This window comes from Protomyctophum parallelum (genome assembly GCF_964188405.1).
Source record: "Protomyctophum parallelum genome assembly, chromosome: 12".
In the NCBI taxonomy this organism is placed as follows: domain Eukaryota; kingdom Metazoa; phylum Chordata; class Actinopteri; order Myctophiformes; family Myctophidae; genus Protomyctophum; species Protomyctophum parallelum.
The window spans coordinates 36,744,583-36,764,896 of record NC_139712.1 but is presented as its reverse complement, the minus strand read 5'-3'; the positions used below and the strand labels follow the sequence as shown (position 1 = coordinate 36,764,896).

General features: G+C 43.6%; 2 protein-coding genes across 3 annotated transcripts; both read right to left on the bottom strand.

Moving 5' to 3' along the window:
- Positions 1-458: 458 nt before the first annotated feature.
- Positions 459-20,118, bottom strand: mrps18c (mitochondrial ribosomal protein S18C). 2 transcript variants are annotated; one of them, XM_083778236.1, is made up of 6 exons: positions 19,927-20,118; positions 4,342-4,391; positions 3,533-3,616; positions 1,694-1,751; positions 1,476-1,535; positions 459-955 (listed from the first exon to the last, which is right to left on the bottom strand). In XM_083778236.1, exons 1-6 carry the CDS (start codon positions 19,991-19,993, stop codon positions 879-881), a joined length of 396 nt encoding a protein of 131 aa, XP_083634362.1. In that variant the 5' UTR covers positions 19,994-20,118; the 3' UTR covers positions 459-878. The 2 variants fall into 2 exon arrangements, with proteins under 2 accessions (XP_083634362.1, XP_083634363.1); XM_083778237.1 differs by lacking the exon at positions 19,927-20,118 and adding an exon at positions 8,449-8,556.
- LOC310868124 (glycosylphosphatidylinositol anchor attachment 1 protein-like) lies at positions 13,914-15,758 on the bottom strand (the record flags this gene model as incomplete). The annotated part of the gene is made up of 1 exon (XM_083778386.1): positions 13,914-15,758. The coding sequence occupies one exon, from the start codon at positions 15,756-15,758 to the stop codon at positions 13,914-13,916; it is 1,845 nt and encodes a 614-aa protein (XP_083634512.1).
- Positions 20,119-20,314: the final 196 nt, after the last annotated feature.

Genomic DNA, 20,314 nt, shown 5'->3' with positions numbered 1-20,314 from the left:
TCGACTAAATCTACAGTTGATTTAATAGACTAAACTGTGTTTTGACAGGCCTTGATATCGTTGTAATGGCAGATTTTACACTTTGGTTGCATGCTGAAAATAGCAGATTGCGAGCGCGGTCCCGTGAATTTGTTGCGTGCGTGCTCGTTACGTGCACACGCCCGCGACTCACCAGACCAGGATTCGGTTTAGCTTTTTTTTTTACGCTTGCGTTGTTGTGTCCCTCTTCAACAGACCTGGAGGAGACCTGTGTTGATCCAGGCAACAACGCCTGCGTTCCTCGCTTCACGTTTGCAAGGCCCTTTAAGCGTGAAAGAAATAGTCCCCCAGTTTACTATTGTAAAGTTATGCTTTGCTATTATGGTTTTAAACCTAGGTTCCTGCTTGCTGTTCTACATAATTATAGGCAACCACTTGAAGAAATCGTAGACAAGAGGAAACCTCTTAAGAAATGTGTTAGACAATTAACATTTTATGGACAACTAAGTATTATGACATTTAGACATAAAGCCGAGACATAGACAAGAGAATGACGGACTCTGTGGAATCCAAAATGACTGAAATCAGCAGTGGCAACTGAGAACTTGACTCCGTGTGAACAGCTACAGCATCTGCTGCTTCAGCTATGGAGGGTAGTGCCGTGGCAAGCCGCTCACCACAGAGTTAGGGGGGAGACACAGAGGAGTCATTCCCTCGGGAGGTCCAGCAAGTCTTTAAGGGCGGGAAGGAAAATGAAGAAGCCAGCAGACAGCCGTGAGGAGTTGTGGTGCTTAAGAAGTTATCTGAAGCTACAGACAAAAAGAACCTCACTCAATTATTGTAACTGAATCAGCCTGTAACCGGAAAATGGGGTCCAGGTTGGAAAAAACAAAACAAAACTATTCCAAGAGTCTGATATCACAGATGTTCGGGTCTTTCATAAACTGCGGATGTTTGTGGGTCACCGACATGAAACCTGCGTAGTGAAAAACAAGAATGACAACTTCATATCATACCAGCATGCGTGCCAAGCTAAAACCTCTTGAAAGTATTGGCATGACTCTTGCAAAACAAAAATGTGCTTTAATTAGATACTGTAAGTAACATGATCAGCATGGACATTTTGGTAACAAATTCACAATGTGATTTTGTCTGCTGTCCAAATCAAGCTTTAAGAATGTAAAATTTAAGATTGATGCCAGGAAAAAAATGTAAAACGCTGGCACGATTTCAGGGTATGCGCATGCATGAAGTGAGTGGAAAATCGAGTGGCAATGTGAATTTAACTTGAATGATGAATCTGTCGTTTAATGCAATCAGATAGGACTTTTCTGTTTGGAAACTTTGGATGTATGGGCTGTCTGTCAAGGCCAGAACGTAGGACTTTGTCACTCAGTAGGCATTCCCGCAGAACTTCCAGGTATGATGTCATGCGCATACCCTCTATTTGGAAAACAACTTAAGTGTTTTTAGAACATTATGCAGGGTAGACTTACCCATTATTCTGGCCTTTTTAACAGCTTTAGTGACATCCCGTTGTTTTTTTGCACATAGGCCTGTAAAATAAAATCAAAAATTTTAATTCTTAACCGGACAACCTACTTCCATCTTTTACACTGCAATATGTTGTCTAAAAGGTCTGTACTTGAGACTATAGCATTGAACTACAGTACATTGAACTTAAGTGTTATATATCATTTAAATACTTCTTCACCTGTTATGTGTCGGCCATAAATTCTACCGGTATGAGGAGATATGAACTGGGACAAAAGCTGCAAGGAAAAGAGCACAGTACTGAAAATTAATTTGATCAATGAAACTTCAATATAAAGCAAGATAATATAAAAGCAAGATAGTGCCACCAGAATTTGAATTGTGTAATTTGGAATAGCATAACTTGAAACTTACTCTTTTAAATATTCATTAACAGTATTATTATATACGGAAAATAGGGGCATCAGGTTGAAAGAGGTAAAAAAAAAAGAGAAAACAAAAAGGTATTATGTGACCTTTTCTTTTTTTTTTACCTCTTCCTCATATTAGCCAAAGCAATATATCAAGCTGCAAGATGAAGCCAACCAAGTGAACCAACCTATGGTGCCGTTGTTGTGAGTAAACAGGTGACTAAGAAGGGCTGAACAATTGACTGAAAATATATCAAAAGATTCAAAACCAATATTCAGAACTAATAACTGACTTAATCTGGCTCATGTAGATGAATAGATTAATCGAGAAGCAGTGTTTTTCCTTTCTTATTTCAATGAATCAAAATTTGAATAGATTAAAAATAAATAAATATAATCGATTAAATCATTTGTATGATTAACCACTAAGGATATGGTAAGTGATATATTTGGTTCAGTTTCAGTCAATAGTGAGGGTATCAGGTTACGATCGCCCATAATACATCTCGCCCACGATTTTTTCCACCGACTTCACACCGACCGCTCTGTGCTATATTCTTTATTTAGTTTGACTGAGAATAAGGTTAGAAATAAATTTAGGGTTAGGCATAGTTTTGCTGGGGTTAAGTTTAGGTATAGGGTTAGGTTTAGGCATAGTTTTATTGAGATTAAGGTTAGGTTTAACCGTTTAGGCATAATTGACTTAGGTTACTTTAGGAATACCAGGGCACGCAGTTCCGCCGGCTGTACGCCCCGGGTGAGTTGGTAAATGGGCGGAGAGAGAGAGTACCCACTTATCAGCTTTAATTTAATAGTGTTCCAGTTCCAATTTTGTCTGCTCATTTCTTTGTATTATCACTTCCAACAGAAAATGCATTTTCTTTTTTTTTAATATATTTTTTTATCCCATGATTTTGTAACCCATTTGTCACCCCTGTGTCAATCATCTAATGTGATCCTGGGCTCTACACACCCTCCACCAACCTAGTCCCCATATATGAGGGACAAGGGGAGAGCAACGGACTTGAACTCATGCTTCCTTCATGCCCGAGTGTCCAAGTTGCTCCTTTACACCTGACAGGGGGGAGTTTCCCTGGTTGGACGTAGCGCGTGGAAGGAACACGTTATTCCAACCAGTTCCTTTCCCCTCCATCAGGCGCCCCGGCTGGCCAGGGGGAGGCTGTTTAGAAAAAGCATTTTCAGTTTACTAAAGAGATGGACTAGAGACAGGGAGACCCCTGATACTGAACAAACACTCATTAGCAACGAGTACCATCATAGAGCTAAAATCACTGTCATATTACCCTTATCATAATTCATTGTACAATGTGGCGTACAAAAATAGCTAATGTATTGTACAAGCTCACAACACTTGCAGTTCTGCTACCATGCAGTCACCATTTGAGAACGTTTCCCGAATTATTACAATATAACCTTTAAAAAGAAGAAAACTAAACAAAATAAATCAACTGATTGTTGTTCATATATAATGGACTACTAGTTTGTAAATATCATAAAGGTATCCATTATATGAGCACATATAACACATTATTGTTTATGTCTCAGTTAAACCTTCGCATTGTTCTCGTTACAAAGTTTAATCAAATAGCAAAAAAATAAAAAATAAAATACATGTTTTCAATACTAACCTGGATATTCTTATAATCCACTGTGATATTGTGAAGAATACAGACTTTGGGTGGTTTCTTGAATGGATTGTCCATCTTCACAGGCTAATGAGTGAATGAGTCATAAAAGATTTGCTGAGACAATGTGCTGTAACTTCAAAGTATAACATGAGTAGGGGTGCAACAGTTAATGGAAGAAATATTAGAATCCATAAGGACCGATATTCGAAAGGTGAAAAATGTGTAAACAATTACAAAAATAATAAAGATAGCCAATCTAACAAGCTACGACTCAAGGAGCTCACAGAGATCTGCTACTTTCCACATTTCTGGAAAATCGTACATTTCACCAATTTGTCTTTGTTTCTATTGATTTATTTTAAATAAAAGGAATATTTTTACTCCACTACTTTAACTCAAGTATAAATTTGACTTTCACTTGTAGTTGAATAATATTTGACCAGGAGTATATATACTTTACTTTGACTCAAGTACTGTCCACCGTAATTAATCAAAACAAATGTTGAGATCTAGATTCTAAATTTAGTTAGAATCGAGTTAGAATCGTGCAGCACTAGTTGGCTGTCCAAAAAGGGAGGTTTAATTAAAGCCACAGGGCTCCATGGGGTGCTACATTTTTAATGTACAGTAGTAATGTTCAGCAACTACACTAAAAAAACATTTCCATGGAAAACATTAGAATCGTGTGACGGTGTGAGAATCGCAATCTCAATTCTTGTGGAGGGAAATCGGGATTCACATTTGAGCAAGAATCGTGCAGCACTATAATAAGCACATGGTGTTATATAGTTTTATAGTTTTATTCATACCAGAGCATCGTTGTGTTGAGTCACACTGGCGATGGACAGACTCTTTACATCTGGAACAGACAATACAGTCACTTGTTAATACAGTAACACGGACTGGGCAACTAAACATTGTGGGCAGTGTAAAGTAGAAAATAATAGTAATAATAATAATAACTAGAACTGCACTCTGTCGAGTGCCTACTTGCTTGTTGCGGCCTACTAGTGCGCAAGCAGAGCGCGCAAGTACTGTCGACCGCTACAAACTGTCAAATCTCAGCTTCTCTGTGAAAGAACGTTTGAAATATTGCATTTTTAGGTTTAGCTATTTGCTACGTACCTAAATGTAAAAAAGTAGTATTGTGAAGTATGGTAGAAGTTTCTATCTATAAAAGAAATACAGTTCTATCGATTTAGAACGGTCCTGGATCCCTTTGAGTGGTGCAACCACTCCAAGGAACAGCAATGTCCGTGTGGTTAACCTATGTGTGGTTAACCTATGTGACGTTAATGAGCCAGTAAAATGAGTACCAGTAGGGGCGCTGTTGCCAGAAACAGAGAGAGAGAGATAGTATTAGAGCTGCACTGTTGCCTCCTAATGAGAGAGAGAGAGAGAGAGAGAGAGAGAGAGAGGGGAGAGGGCGCAGAGTGGAGGAGGGGGGAGAGAGGGTAGTTGCACCACTCAGTTCACACGTGTGTGATTTTAGTTTCTCAAAGAAAAATAAATCATCGATATCCGATGAAAAAAAAGGTATATAAACTGAAAGAAAATATGTTATCACGTATACAGTATAATTATTTATTTTAAATAGACAATAACATTGCTTTAAATTTACTTAATCTTGGACTATAGTGATATTAATACTAAATCATGGTCAGAGTAATAGGTGTCTCCAACTTTCTGTAATAATATTTTCACATTTGTTAAAATACATATCAAGCACAAGCTTTTGATGGTGATGTATATGTCGATCAGTGTCGGGTGGATTAAAGGAAATGCCTCTATGTATATGTAATTTGTAAATTGATTAGCGGTATACTGTGGTTACTTTGCGCAGAACTGTACTCTGCCGAGTGCCTACTTGCGCTTTGCACACAAGTAGGCCATAAATGACATACTAGTGCGCAAGCAGAGCGTGCAAGTACTGTCAAACGCTACGAACTTTAAAATCTTAGCCTCTCTGTACAACATTGGAATTAAATACTAAAGTCGGGTTATAACTGGCCGTCAATGGTGACTTAATTAGTTTCAATATTGGTTAGCTAACAGGTAATGTATGTATTTATATGTAAATTGTAAATTGAATAAAGGTAATAAAGGTAGGTTTCAGATTACGTACATGTATACATAGAGGCATTACCTTTAATCCAACTGACACTGAAACTTTATTACGTCACCATCGAGAGCCAGTTATACCCTGGCATTTGTACATATCTTCATATAAACAGTACAACTTACATAGATACATGTATGTAAGTTGTATATGTAATTTGTAAGTTGAGGAGTAGTATACTGTGGTTACTTGGGTTATTTTATGTGTATGTCGTGGCTGCATGATTTGAGAGTAACGTAATGAAGATATGTACCAATGCCAGCCTTGCCAGGGTATAACTGGCTCTCGATGGTGACGTAATAAAGATATGTTTCAGTGTCGGGTTGATTGAAGGTAATGCCTTTATGTATATATGTATGTAATCTGAAACCTACCTTCTAATGACGTGGTTACTTGGGTCGTTTTATGCTGGCTCTCGATGGTGACGTAATATGTTACAGTGTCGGGTGGATTAAAGGTAATGCCCCTATGTATACATGTATGTAATCAGAAACCAATGCCATAGCAAGCACAAATGAATCATTACATGACGATATGTACCAAGATATGTACCAATGCCAGGCAACTGGCTCGCAATGGTAACGTAATAAAGATAGGTTTCAGATACATATATACACACATATATATATATATATATATATATACACATGTATGTATAATGTAAGTTGTATATATGTACATGCATACATACATACATACATACATACGCTTGGATTTTAGGTATGCGGTCTAGTCTAACTTGGACTCTGGGGTGGACGCCTCTGCCTTGCATAGTCCTTTTTTTGATTGATTGAAATATTTATTAACGGTTTGTAGAATTTACAGTACATTTTAAGCACAAACTCAATACAAAGACTGTTAACTGTGAGTGGACGACCCGATTAAGCATTACACTTGTTTACAACAGGGTCCACATTGTTCAATTCATTAAAACATTTAGAGACATACGAACATTTAGAGACATACAAATAGACATTTCTATGTAGCTAAAGAACAGAACAGGAATTCATCAAAGCAAAAAAGGGAAAAGATACAATAAACAGTGATGGGAAATGGGGGGGGGGGAGTTTGCTGACCAGTGAGGAGATCCTGTAAAGGAATCTTGTTCTTTGATTGACTTTTTTGATTACGTTGGTTGCCATTTTATCACCGGAAAGATTGGCCTCCAGGATGGAACCTAGGTAGGTAATTTGATCTTTTCGTGTGATAATATTGTCACCCACTCTAACCAAGAAGCCATCTGTCTTGCTGAGATTACTATTTGATCCGAAGAGGATGGATTCAGTTTTTCCCAGGTGTAAGGATAGTTTGTTATCAGCGAGCCAGGTGCAGATTCTACCGAGTTCAGAGCTGAGGGTCTTTTCAACCTGCAGTTTGTTCCTGTCCGAGACCAGCAGTGCTGAGTCATCTGCGAACAGGAACAAGTTGCAGTCACAAGCTGAAGTCATGTCGTTAACATATATTAGGAACAGTAAAGGCCCTAGTATGCTTCCTTGTGGGACGCCACAGCTCACTGGGAGGGGAGGGGACAGTGTTCCGTTCACCTCCACCATCTGTTCTCTCCCCTCCAGGTAGGATTGCATCCAGCTCACTGATGTGCTATCATCCCCAGTGAATAGGCATGTTGCCCTTCACTGGTAACCCTATTTTGGTATTCTTTAAAAAAATATATGAAGGTATTGTGGGCTGGGATTTTACAAAAAAGTCCCCCTTTTAAATACATACATCTCAGAAGTTGAAGCAGTTTTTAAGGACCCACTTTTAGGCCAGTGCAACAGAGCATGCTTTTGCCTTTTTTAAACCCTACCCATTTTAACCAAATACATACGCTTGGATTTTACACGGTATGCCATCTGGTGGCCAATAAACCGAATACAAATCTCAGAATGTTTAAGCCTTTACAGGATCTCCTCACTGGTCAACAAAACCGCCCCCCCCATTTCCCCTCACTGTATATGTATCTTTTCCCCTTTTGCTTCCCATATGATGAATTCCTGTTCTGTTCTTTAGCTACATACATCTATTTGTATGTCTCTAAATGTTTTGATGAATTGAACAATGTGGACCCTGTTGTAAACAAGTGTAATGCTTAATTGGGTCGTCCACTCACAGTTAACAGTCTTTGTATTGAGTTTGTGCTTGAAATGTACTGTAATTCTACAAACTGTTAATAAATATTTCAATCAATCAATCAAAGCCGTTTTAAGGAACAATTTTTAGGCCAGTGCAATAGAGCATGCTTTTGCCTTTTTTTAAACCTCACCCATTGTAATCCAATGCATACATACATACATAAATACACAAGCCCCTTTTGGCAAAATTGGCACCCTCGGTTACCTTTTCAGATTTTTGGACGCGGTACAGTCCAAAATTCCCGAAAGGGGGGGGGGGGGGGGGGGGGGGGCGCACGCGCGCGCACACACACACACACACACACACACACACACACACACACACACACACACACACACTATATATGGACCAGAGCTACTAGTATTGATTGATTGATTGATTGAAATATTTATTAACAGTTTGTAGAATTTACAGTACATTTTAAGCACAAACTCAATACAAAGACTGTTAACTGTGAGTGGACGACCCAATTAAGCATTACACTTGTTTACAACAGGGTCCACATTGTTCAATTCATCAAAACATTTAGAGACATACAAATAGACAGTACTACGTAACTACGTAACATAATACATTACATTTCATGAATTCCATATACAATAGCAATACATCACCCCCACGCGCTATTTATGTATTTGTATATTTTGCGGGAATGTAATCTTACTTGAGATTCTGGGCGTAAAAACACGTTTTAGTGTTTGTAATCCTCGGAGAAGAGACATGTCGAGAAAATAAAAACTGACGGACAGAGAACACAGGATGTTGGTACGGCCATTAATTCATTCCGTGTTCGACTCGGGCGGTGTTGCAGCCTATATTGTAGTTCCTACCATGGGATGTATTATTGAACTCGGTTCCCAGGGCTCGGGCCTCGGGGCCGGTGCTCGGGTCTTCAACGTTTTGATTGATTGATTGATTGAAATATTTATTAACAGTTTGTAGAATTTACAGTACATTTTAAGCACAAACTCAATACAAAGACTGTCAACTGTGAGTGGACGACCCAATTAAGCATTACACTTGTTTACAACAGGGTCCACATTGTTCAATTCATCAAAACATTTAAAGACATACAACCATTTAGAGACATACAAATAGACATTTCTATGTAGTTAAAGAACAACAGGAATTCATCATATGGGAAGCAAAAAAGGGAAAATATACAAGCACTGGGAAAATATACAATATACAGTGAGGGAAATGGGGTGGGGGGGTGGGGGGGATTCAGATTTTACAGAGGCCAGTTTCGAAGTGCAGCCATCCGTAGGTGCCCTTTGAGAGCGGTTTTGAAGGAGTCAAGGGATTCACATGTCTTAATGACTGTTGGTAGGGCGTTCCACATTTTGGTGGCATAGGAGCGAAAATAATTTAGTCCCTTGTTTGTGCCGAATCTGGGTTGTACATGGTTTGTTGCACTCCCTCTGGTGTTGTGGGTGTGGACTTCGTTTACATTAAGGAAGTATTTAGACAGGTACATGGGTATCTTGGTGGTGTATCGAATCTTGTGGACCAGACCCATTGCAAGATGCTGTACTCTGTCGACGACCCTAAGCCATCCCAGCCTGTCAAAGTGGGCAGGGGTGAGGTGGGTTTGGGGGGTGAGGCCAAGTAGGAGCCTGACCAGTTTGTTTTGGGAGGTCTGGAGCCTTGTTTTAAGGGCCTTTGAGGTGCTGTGGTACCAAGAGGTGGATGCATAGTCAAAGAAACCTTGTACGAGGGCTCCTGTTAAGGTCTTCAAGGTGTTTTTGCTGACCAGTGAGGAGATCCTGTAAAGGAATCTTGTTCTTTGATTGACTTTTTTGATTACGTTGGTGGCCATTTTATCACCGGAAAGATTAGCCTCCAGGATGGAACCTAGGTAGGTAATTTGATCTTTTCGTGTGATAATATTGTCACCCACTCTAACCAAGAAGCCATCTGCCTTGCTGAGTTTACTATTTGATCCGAAGAGGATGGATTCAGTTTTTCCCAGGTGTAAGGATAGTTTGTTATCAGCGAGCCAGGTGCAGATTCTACCGAGTTCAGAGCTGAGGGTCTTTTCAACCTGCAGTTTGTTCCTGTCCGAGACCAGCAGTGCTGAGTCATCTGCGAACAGGAACAAGTTGCAGTCACAAGCTGAAGTCATGTCGTTAACATAAATTAGGAACAGTAAAGGCCCTAGTATGCTTCCTTGTGGGACACCACAGCTCACTGGGAGGGGAGGGGACAGTGTTCCGTTCACCTCCACCATCTGTTCTCTCCCCTCCAGGTAGGATTGCATCCAGCTCACTGATGTGCTATCAAAACCAATAGCTTTAAGCTTGTTAACCAGTATGGAGTGGTTCACGGTGTCAAAAGCCTTTTGGAGGTCCAGCATGACCATGCCGCAGTATTTTCCAGCATCCACCTCGTGTTTGATGTGATCGCTCAAATAGAGGAGGCATGTGTCAGTGGAGTGGGATGTTCTGAAACCAGATTGGAACTCGTACAGCAATTTATTAGTGGCAAGATACTTTTCAACCTGTTCATAGACTATTTTTTCCATCACTTTCGAGATGGAGCTTAGAATAGAAATAGGGCGGTAGTTGCCGGGTTCTAATTTACTCCCTTTTTTGTACAAGGGGGTTACTTTGGCCAGTTTAAAATCTTGGGGGACCTGTCCCTGTTTGATGGAGAGGTTAACTATGTGGGTGATGACTGGAGCTATGGAAAAGGCTGAGTCTCTGAGAAATTTGGAGGGAATATTGTCATGGCCAGTGGCCTTGTGGGGTTGGAGGGCACTCAGTTTTTTTAAGTACCTCCTCGGTTGTTACCATTGCCATTTTAAAATCATCTTTACAAACACCAAGGTTTTTGTAGAAGGCTTTGATGTGCTCTACACCAAAACGCCCAGAGTGGGAGGGCAGTTTGCTAACCAGCTTTGTTGCAATGTTTGTAAAGAAGATGTTCAAGTGGTTGGCTACATCGAGTTTGTCAGTGATGAGGGTGTTATTCGATTTGATGTTTATGTTAGTAAACCTGGTTTTTAGTTTCCGACCACAGCCTAGTTGGTTGTTTAGTAACTTCCATAGCTCCCGAGGATTGTTTTTGATTTCCTCGGCTTTATCATTGATAAAGTTACATTTGGCTGATTTGGTCATGGCAATTACACCGTTTCTTAGCTTGTTACACTGGGCTTTTAGGTTGTGCAGTTTGGTTTGGAGATCACTGTCGAAGCGCTTGCACTTGGCTAGTTTGGACTTGCATTTAAGTGACTAGCGATTCACCGGCCCAGTCCATGAACCAGAGTAAATTACGAATTGAGTGGGAAAAACCATATTAAATTGTTTTTATATGATCAATGTACGTAAATTAATATATGATATCCCTTCCACAGGAGTAGCTTTTTCATTATTTTTTTCATTTCACATTTTGTTATTTTCACCTACAGTACATAGGTTGAAGTTGAACAGGGTTGAAAAGTATCTTGCCACTAATAATAGTAATAAACTAGAACTGCACTCTGTCGAGTGCATACTTGCTTGTTGCACACTAGTAGGCCATAAATGGCCAACTAGTGCGCAAGCAGAGCGCGCAAGTACTTTTGACCGCTGTAAACTGTGGAATCTCAGTATCTCTGTGAAGGATACACTTTTGATGCGTATGAAAATAAAAACAGCAAATTTGTGCCTGATTTGCTGGGACCAGATTATATAAATGACCATATTTCTTACGTCATCATTGAGAGCTAGTCATACATATACTATATTTGTAAGTTGATTAGCGGTATACTGTGGTTACTTTGCGGCAAAAACCGTCCCAGCCAACCCGCCACTTTTGATGCGTATGCAAATAAAACAGCAAATTTGTGCCTGATTTGCTGGGACCAGATTACATAAATTACCATATTTCTTACGTCATCATTGAGAGCTAGTCATACATATAATATATATATACTTTGTAAGTTGATTAGCGGTATACTGTGGTTACTTTGCGCCAAAAACCGTCCCAGTCAACCCGCCACTTGATGCGTATGCAAATAAAACAGCAAATTTGTGCCTGGTTTGCTGGGACCAGATTACATAAATGACCATATTTCTTACGTCATCATTGAGAGCTAGTCATACATATACACACCATGTACTCTGGTCCCAGCAAATCAGGCACAATTTGCTATTTTATTTTACTGATTATATATAGTAGGCTATACGTATGACTAGCTCTAAATGATGACGTAAGAAATATGGTCATTTATGTAATCTGGTCCCAGCAAACCAGGCACAAATTTGCTGTTTTATTTGCATACGCATCAAGTGGCGGGTTTGCTGGGACGGTGCATACGGACCGGGCAAAATTATTACTTGCGCGCTCTGCTTGCGCAAGTAATTAATGTACGAGTTCCAATCTGGTTTCAGAACATCCCACTTCACTGACACATGCCTCCTCTATTTGAGCGACCACATCAAACACGAGGTGGATGCTGGCAAATACTGCGGCATGGTCATGCTGGACCTCCAAAAGGCTTTTGACACCGTGAACCACTCCATACTGGTTAACAAGCTAAAAGCTATTGGTTTTGATAGCACATGATCATCAGTGAGCTGGATGTAATCCTACCTGGAGGGGAGAGAACAGATGGTGGAGGTGAACGGAACACTGTCAAAACAAACTGGTCAGGCTCCTACTTGGCCTCACCCCCCAAACCCACCTCACCCCTGCCCACTTTGACAGGCTGGAATGGCTTAGGGTCGACGACATCTTGCAATGCATGGGTCTGGTCCACAAGATTCGATACACCACCAAGATACCCATGTACCTGTCTAAATACTTCCTTAATGTCCACACGCACAACACAAGAGGGAGAGCAACAAAACATGTACAACCCAGATTCGGCTCCTATGCCACCAAAATGTGGAACGCCCTACCAACAGTCATTAAGACATGTGAATCCCTTGACTCCTTCAAAACTGCTCTCTAAGGGCACCTACGGACGGCTGCAATTCAAAACTGGCCCCTGTAAAATCGGAATCCCCCCCCCCCCCCTTGTTTTCCCCCTCACTGTATATGTTTCTTTTCCCTTTTTACCTCCTTTATGATGAATTCCTGTTCTGTTCTGTTCTTTGGCTATATATAGAAGTGTCTATTTGTACGTCTCTAAATGTTTTGATGAATTGAACAAGGTGGACCCTCTTGTAAACAAGTGTAATGCTTTATTGGGTCATCCACTCACAGTCTTTTGTATTGAGTTGTGCTTTAAATGTATACACTGTAATTCTGCAAACTGTTAATAAATATTTAAATCAATCAAAAACAGGTGAATAAGTAAAAATCACACCTGTGTGAAGTGAGGCCGGGGCTCTCATACATCAACATTCCGAGCTCAACCAATCAAATCATCACAAATGTCATTCCGGCCAATCACTTTTCTTCCCTCACTTTTATCTTCTTTTAGTTTAGTTTAGTTTAGTTTATTTGATCATCCTTCAGTTTCAAATACAATATTTACAACAATGAATGGAAGCTGTTACAACTTACAAAACATGAACACAAAAACATGTATTCTGCTCAGCGAAACAAATCATCGCTATATGGGGTGATCAGCCAATCACAAGCCAATGTTTGTGATCACACAAACCCGGAAACCTAAATTGAATTAGCCTAATTGTTATCACCATAAAACTTCCCCAGTTGATTACTTACACGAAGACAATGATTTTTTGTAGGCCTATTAAGTTTTCTGAAATTGTACATTTTAATATACAAATTAGGCATTATATAGGAGAATGTGCAAAAATAGAAAATATGAAAAAGCTACTGCTGTGGAAGGGTTATCATATATGTTAATTTGTTATACTGACCATAAACTATTTAATATAGGTGTGGTTTTGCCCGCACTCAATTCATAATTAACTCAATTCATAATTAACGTTCCAATTAGCCCTTCACTATAAGTCGCCTCCCCCTCTTTTTGGGGTGGGATTTAGTGAAGGGCTAATTGTGGAGCCCTAGCCTCGGAAACCCAGACAGTGAAGCCCTGGCTCATGGATTAAGAACCGGAACGGTTTAACCGTGGTGGAAAAGGGGCCCCTGTGCGATCTACCTGTTGAAATAAAGAACCAATACAACCACTGCGGTTTCCTAATGCCAAAAGGTGATTGCCGACTGTATCTACTACCTCCAGAAAAGAATATTCCAGAACAGCAGCCAGCAGGGGTAGATTGTTAAGGCCACAAGAGGGTAGACCAGAGAGCCATACAGGGAGTTGTCCAGGATGCCCTGTGAGATGGCAGACAGGAGGAGCCTCCAGCCGTCCAGGAAGCCGACAGGCCTCCCCTGCAGCTCCCGGGAGAATAACACGCTGCAAAGTAGCGTGCCGGCAGGGCTGAGGACGATCATGATGAAAGCAGACGGAAACTTTGGTACGTGGGGTGTGACGAAGGCTGCCAGGGGCACCAAGGTGAGAGCCAAGACGAAGCCAAGGGAGAAGTTGACGAAGGCGGTGCAACCCAGCAGCAGAGTCAAGTACACGACAGCCACCAGCTTCAGAACTCTCAAGCCCTGCTCCGTAAGCTGTCCTGACAGCAGCCTGTGTGGAAGAGCGAGGCCCGCTGTGTAGATGACAACGGCCGTCAGGACAACAGCCTCTGTCTCAGACAGAGGGAAGTGTCCCACGGCCGCCGCCTGAGAACGGATGGGCAGTGTGTAAAGAGCCACACCTGTCAGGTGGCTGATCGCAATCGGAGTCAACACAGACAACAGTATCCCCGAAGGGCTGGATGTTGACTCGATGGCAGTGACGCCGTTTGATGCCGTTGACGGTGGAGGTACGAGTTGAACCCACAAGTCTAAGGCACGAAGCAGCAGTACGACAGCGAGTAAGCCAAAGGCTGGCATATAGTAAGCGATGGAGACGAAGTGAGAGAGCGATGGCATGAGATAGAAGAAGCAGGACTGGTGCAGGTGAGCCGAGAGATTATTGAGCTTCCGATACATTCCTTCCATGAGCCTGCCGACTTTGGTGGCATCAGCCTTGTACTGGTGGAAACTGTTGATCCCCTTGATGGAGGCAGCATCTATGTGGTAGCTCAAGAACAGTCCGTGGTTACCCCAGGGCCGTCCACTGGCCTGCTTCAATACCATCAGTAACATGGTCTGGACGGCATGGCTGTAACCCGACACTGTGTGCCAGTCTTTCCTCTGATGTTTGCCCTGGATGGTGCAGGGAACCATTATCTTCTGGCAGAAGGCACTGAAGAGGTTGACCAGATTCAGGTTGGGCAGCTGACCATTAAGCCCCTCTAGAACCAGGTCTAAGCTGGTAATGACATCACTGCTGAGCTCCAAGGAAAGTGCTGCCTGGATGGAGCCACCGCGGCCTAGGAGTGGAGACCAGCCCATACCCGTAGCATTGGGGTGGTGGTAGCCCTCCAGCCAGGCCTGCATACCAATCAGATCATGATCATTCACCAGGAAGATGATATCCTTGGCCCAGTAAATCTGACTCCGAAGGTACTGTGCCAAGCCAAGCAGAAGTCCCACGGCCTGGTTGTTGCTATTCCCTGGGCTAGAGGGGACACTCAGCACCAGGGCTTCGGCGCTATGGGCTCTAGGAGCCCGCAGGATCCCATACACATTAGTACCGTTCACAATAACTCTCTCTTTGTTGTCGTCAGGGAAGGGGAGTGTCCGGTTGAAGCTCTGGGTAAACGCCTCCAGCCCTCGAGACTCCATGGTTTTCACCAGCCAATCCACTGGCATCCCATGTGCCTTCTTTTTGTTAGCCGCGAACTCCCTGCCAGTGGCCATAGCCATCTCTCCCGCTGTGAAACCCTCCTGAACCACAGTGTGATGCAAGGCCGTCTCCGTCATCTTTGTATGAGGAATAAATGGCTCAAAGGCGAGGCCCATGAACCATGCCACGCCTGCCATGTAACATATAACAGAGATCAGGGCATTCCGGCGGACGAGCACCTGTGTCAAAGCACGCCTTCTGTTTGGGTCTAGCAGTAGTCCCATCATCATGCATACTGTCCTGTTGAGACGACTTGAGATGGTACAACCTTTCTTTTCGGACGTTATAAAGGGCCAATATTGCAAAACTGCAAAACTGATGACGTGGTGTGATGATGACATAACCAGTTCCCTACACTAAATGCTGTTTTTGTCTGACATAGTAACATGATAGGGTTGACGTGGTAATAATGATGACATATTCAAGAGGGTTGAGAACATAGCTACAAAAGAAGAATACAAAACTGCTCGCCCCAATTCCAACTCACCCCAAACTGCGAAGAACGGTCGCCCTGACCGGCTGCACTAATAACTTTGGGGCAGGCCCGTCTAGAGTTTGAATGGACAGGTATCAATCAGTGGGAGACATCAAAGAGGAAGGACGGGTGGGGAGGATCAAGTTAACATATGGAATGTCAGAACAGGTCAGCTCCATATATAGAGATGGAGGCGTGATGACACGCGGCGTGACCATATGGAGGCGTGATGTCACACGGCGTGACCACATATGGAGGTGTGACGTGACACAAGGTTTTCATAGTAAATGCGCAAAAATTGTGAGCTTGTAGATCAGTAGTTTTTACCTCAATTTTCTTATATAAAGTTTAAACCATTTGGGCCCACATAGGAGCGGTTCTGGCCAGTCTGGGTCATGTGTCACATGAAGTGGACAGTTCTCAGTAGAGCGATGCAATGGAACTATTCAATTATGATAAAAATGTAGACCTTCATCAGACATTCTTATCGAGTGACTTATTATTTTTTATTATAAGTCATCATTGTATAGGAGAAATAGGCATTTGTATAAAAGGCGTTGACCCGTGTGATATTGAATTAGCGTTCTTCTTAAACCTTGTGTCTTCCCAATGGCCTGTTGATGTGTCTCTTAGTTCTGGGTTAATAAAAAAAACAACATGTTTTTGTCAGATTACATCACTCCGCTAAGGGACTGTCATTTTGGAGCAGAGCTCATTGCGGGAACACCTCTGTGAGTTGAAGACGCCTTAATGCCTTAGGCTTCAACCTTGATTTCCCTCCCTCACACCTCAGCCACTGAAACCATAGCTATAATAACATCCCCAATCCTCCACTCACTTCCCCCTGGAACAGTGTCTTTCAAGTCTGTTGCATCATGGCCCTATACTGTACATGCAGGGAACTTGGGCCTGTATACGTGCCACAGGCTGTCACCTATAGTCAGATCACCTCTACTGTCATTGTCTCCACCAGGCCGAAGGCATGGGGGGAGAGTATGTTTTGCACTCCGTCCGTCCGTGTGTGTGTGTGTGTGTGTGTCCGTGAGCAGCTAATCTCGGCCACCGTTAACCCGGTCGATGCCAAATTTTGCACACACACTCCCTGGATGCCAACGATGAACCTCTGCCCCAAACTTTCCAGAACGGCCTGTTATAGCGCCACCAGGAGGCCGCTTTTTACTTTTGTTGCCCTTTTATCCAACCACCAGATGAAGGCAAGCTGCAATGTCCTACATTGCTATCCTGGTGGAGACCTGTGCCCAGAATGGCACTTTTTCTAGTTGACCCTGATATTTATTGTAGTAGTTACAGTCTCAGCTGTCTGTCTGTCTGTCTGTCTGTCTGTCTGTCTGTCTGTCTGTCTGTCTGTCTGTCTGTCTGTCTGTCTGTCTGTCTGTCTGTCTGTCTGTCTGTCTGTCTGTCTGTCTGTCTGTCTGTCTGTCTGTCTGCCTGCCTGCCTGCCTGCCTGACTGCCTGCCTGCCTGCCTGCCTGCCTGTCTGTCTGTCTGTCTGTCTGTCTGTCTGCCTGCCTGCCTGCCTGCCTGCCTGCCTGCCTGCCTGCCTGTCTGTCTGTCTGTCTGTCAGGCACGTAGCGTGGATTAAATTGACTGGGCCAATTAGAATTGGGGAAGTGGGGGGTGTTGTGGGTGTGGGAGGGGGTCCGGGTGGTGGACGCGTAACTCTGACCGACAGGTTAAACCGGTTTTGCCGACTTGCTAACGGGGGGGCATTTAAAACAAAGGCAGCTTGCTGTGGTTGTCTACAATTAGGGGTGAGGGACTGCCAATGTATCTTTTTTATTTATTTTTCACCCACGTCTTTCAGAAGCTAGACTGGACAGGCACGATCTCAATTGATTGGGCCGGTGCCCGAGGGGCCCAATGGACGCTTCTCTGTCTGTCTGTCCGTCTGTCCTGGGCATAACTCGGGCACCGACTAGCAGTGTTGGGCAAGTTACTTTGAAAGCGTAGCTTGTAAAGCTACAAGTAGCTCACCATGGCAGTAGCTTGATCAAGCTACATAGCTACCCCTGGAGAGATGTAGCTTGTAAAGCTACAGCTACATGGAAAAAGTAGCTCAAAGTAGCTCAGCTACTTTTTATTTTTCAGCGTTAAATTGAGAATGTACATGCGGGAGACCCCTCCTCCCCTCTGGGAGACCCCTCCCTTCTGGGAGACCCCTCCTCCCCTCTGGGAGACCCCTCCCACCCTGCTCCCCTCGGGGAGACTCCTCCTCCCCCTGCTCCCCTCTGGGAGACCCCTCCTCCCCCTGCTCCCCTCTGGGAGACCCCTCCTCCCCCTGCTCCCCTCTGGGAGACCCCTCCTCCCCCTGCTCCCCTCTGGGAGACCCCTCCTCCCCCTGCTCCCCTCTGGGAGACTCCTCCTCCCCCTGCTCCCCTCTGGGAGACCCCTCCTCCCCCTGCTCCCCTCGGGGAGACTCCTCCTCCCCCTGCTCCCCTCTGGGAGACCCCTTCTCCCCCTGCTCCCCTCTGGGAGACCCCTCCCAGCCTGCTCCCCTCTGGGAGACCCCTCCCAGCCTGCTCCCCTCTGGGAGACCCCTCCCACCCTGCTCCCCTCTGGGAGACCCCTCCTCCCACCCTGCTCCCCTCTGGGAGACCCCTCCCACCCTGCTCCCCTCTGGGAGACCCCCCCACCCTGCTCCCCTCTGGGAGACCCCTCCTCACCCTGCTCCCCTCTGGGAGACCCCCCCACCCTGCTCCCCTCTGGGAGACCCCTCCTCACCCTGCTCCCCTCTGGGAGACCCCCCCACCCTGCTCCCCTCTGGGAGACCCCTCCTCACCCTGCTCCCCTCTGGGAGACCCCCCCACCCTGCTCCCCTCTGGGAGACCCCTCCTCCCCTCTAGGAGACCCCTGCTCCCCCCTGGGAGACCCCTCCCACCCTGTGATACCAGGGCCAATCAGAGGCCAATTAGAGGCAGCTGTCAAGTGCTGATATGCCCTCAAAGCAATCAGAAAAAGGAACAGTCCTTGATTTTTCAAAGGGGGTTCTAGTACAAGAATTAACACAGCAACCAATGGTCAAAATTAATATATTTCTTTCATGTTATTGCCCAAAATTGTAGCTTGTAACTTGAGTAGCTAAGCTACAAAAATGACCCAAAAGGTAGCTGAGCTACTTGACGAGGTACACAAATATGAATGTAGCTAAAATACCACAAGCTACAGCAAAATGTAGCTCAGCTACGTAGCTCAGCTACATGTAGCTTAATACTCCCCAACACTGCCGACTAGTGACAATTCGGACCAACGGTGTATGCACCGGCCTCCTGATTGACCAATTAACCCAACCCGTCTGCTTGACAGATTGGCCCTTGTATGTAGACATCGGCTTCCCCATGCCTTCGGGCTGGTGGAGAAAATAATGGGTCTTGATATGAAAAGGGTTGAAAACCACAGGATTAGAATATCAGCAAACCCACTGGAAGTTGACATTTCTATTTAAAAAAATCACACCCATGTGAAGTGAGGGGCGTTCTTATTGTCATACATCATCATCATACCTCATCATACATCACGCTCTGTAAAATCATCACAAACGTGGTATACACACAAACATACATGGTATCAAAAAAGGGAAAAAAAGTAGGAAGCAGCTGAGGAGCATTTTTTAAATTATGAAAGTCAATGGAGAAATTATTTTCGATTTCTCGCCAATCTATGGAGTTACATCATGTCAAGGTAACTACACAACCCAAACCTCTACCAAGGTGGTCTTTCCCTTTAAGCCCTGCCCCTATACTCATTATGTAATGACATACATTTGGCACAGGGGACAGCCTATAGTTACTTAGTACTGTGTATAAAATGAAGAAACTGGACAAAGGACTTGGAAAGGGGGGGGTCAGACAGAGGAGGACAGTCATGAGGGTTTCTCTAGACATACACATGCTTCCATACCTGTACTTGTACTTGATTGTGTTCCATCACTCCTCTCCTTTGTCTTCCTCCCCTTCCTCTTCCTCATGCGAGTTACAGGCACAGTTTAATCTCAACCAAATTTACAAGGCTGGCGACTTCATTCTGGGTGGCTTGTTTCATGTCCACCTCTCTTCTATCGTCCCTGGGCTGTCTTTCACCTCCAAACCACAGGACCCCACTTGCTATGGGTGAGTATCACACAAAAATACAAAAGCAAAACAAGAACAAGTTATTTGTTTTTGAAAAAAAAATACTACCACAGGATGATTTGATGTTGTATGTTTCTAGAAAGATACATGTTCAAGGTTACATGGGCATTCTGTCTGTTATATAGTTTTGACATTCAAAGGTTCAGGTGGGCTCAGAC

Coding starts and splice junctions, on each gene's coding strand:
- mrps18c (XM_083778236.1), bottom strand. CDS start 19,993: ATGAGGAAGAGGAAGGGGAGGAAGACAAAGGAGAGGAGTGATGGAACA. Junction 1,752..3,532: donor TGGATTATAAGAATATCCAG/GTTAGTATTGAA, acceptor TTTTCCTTGCAG/CTTTTGTCCCAGTTCATATC. Junction 956..1,475: donor TAAAAAGGCCAGAATAATGG/GTAAGTCTACCC, acceptor TTCACTACGCAG/GTTTCATGTCGGTGACCCAC.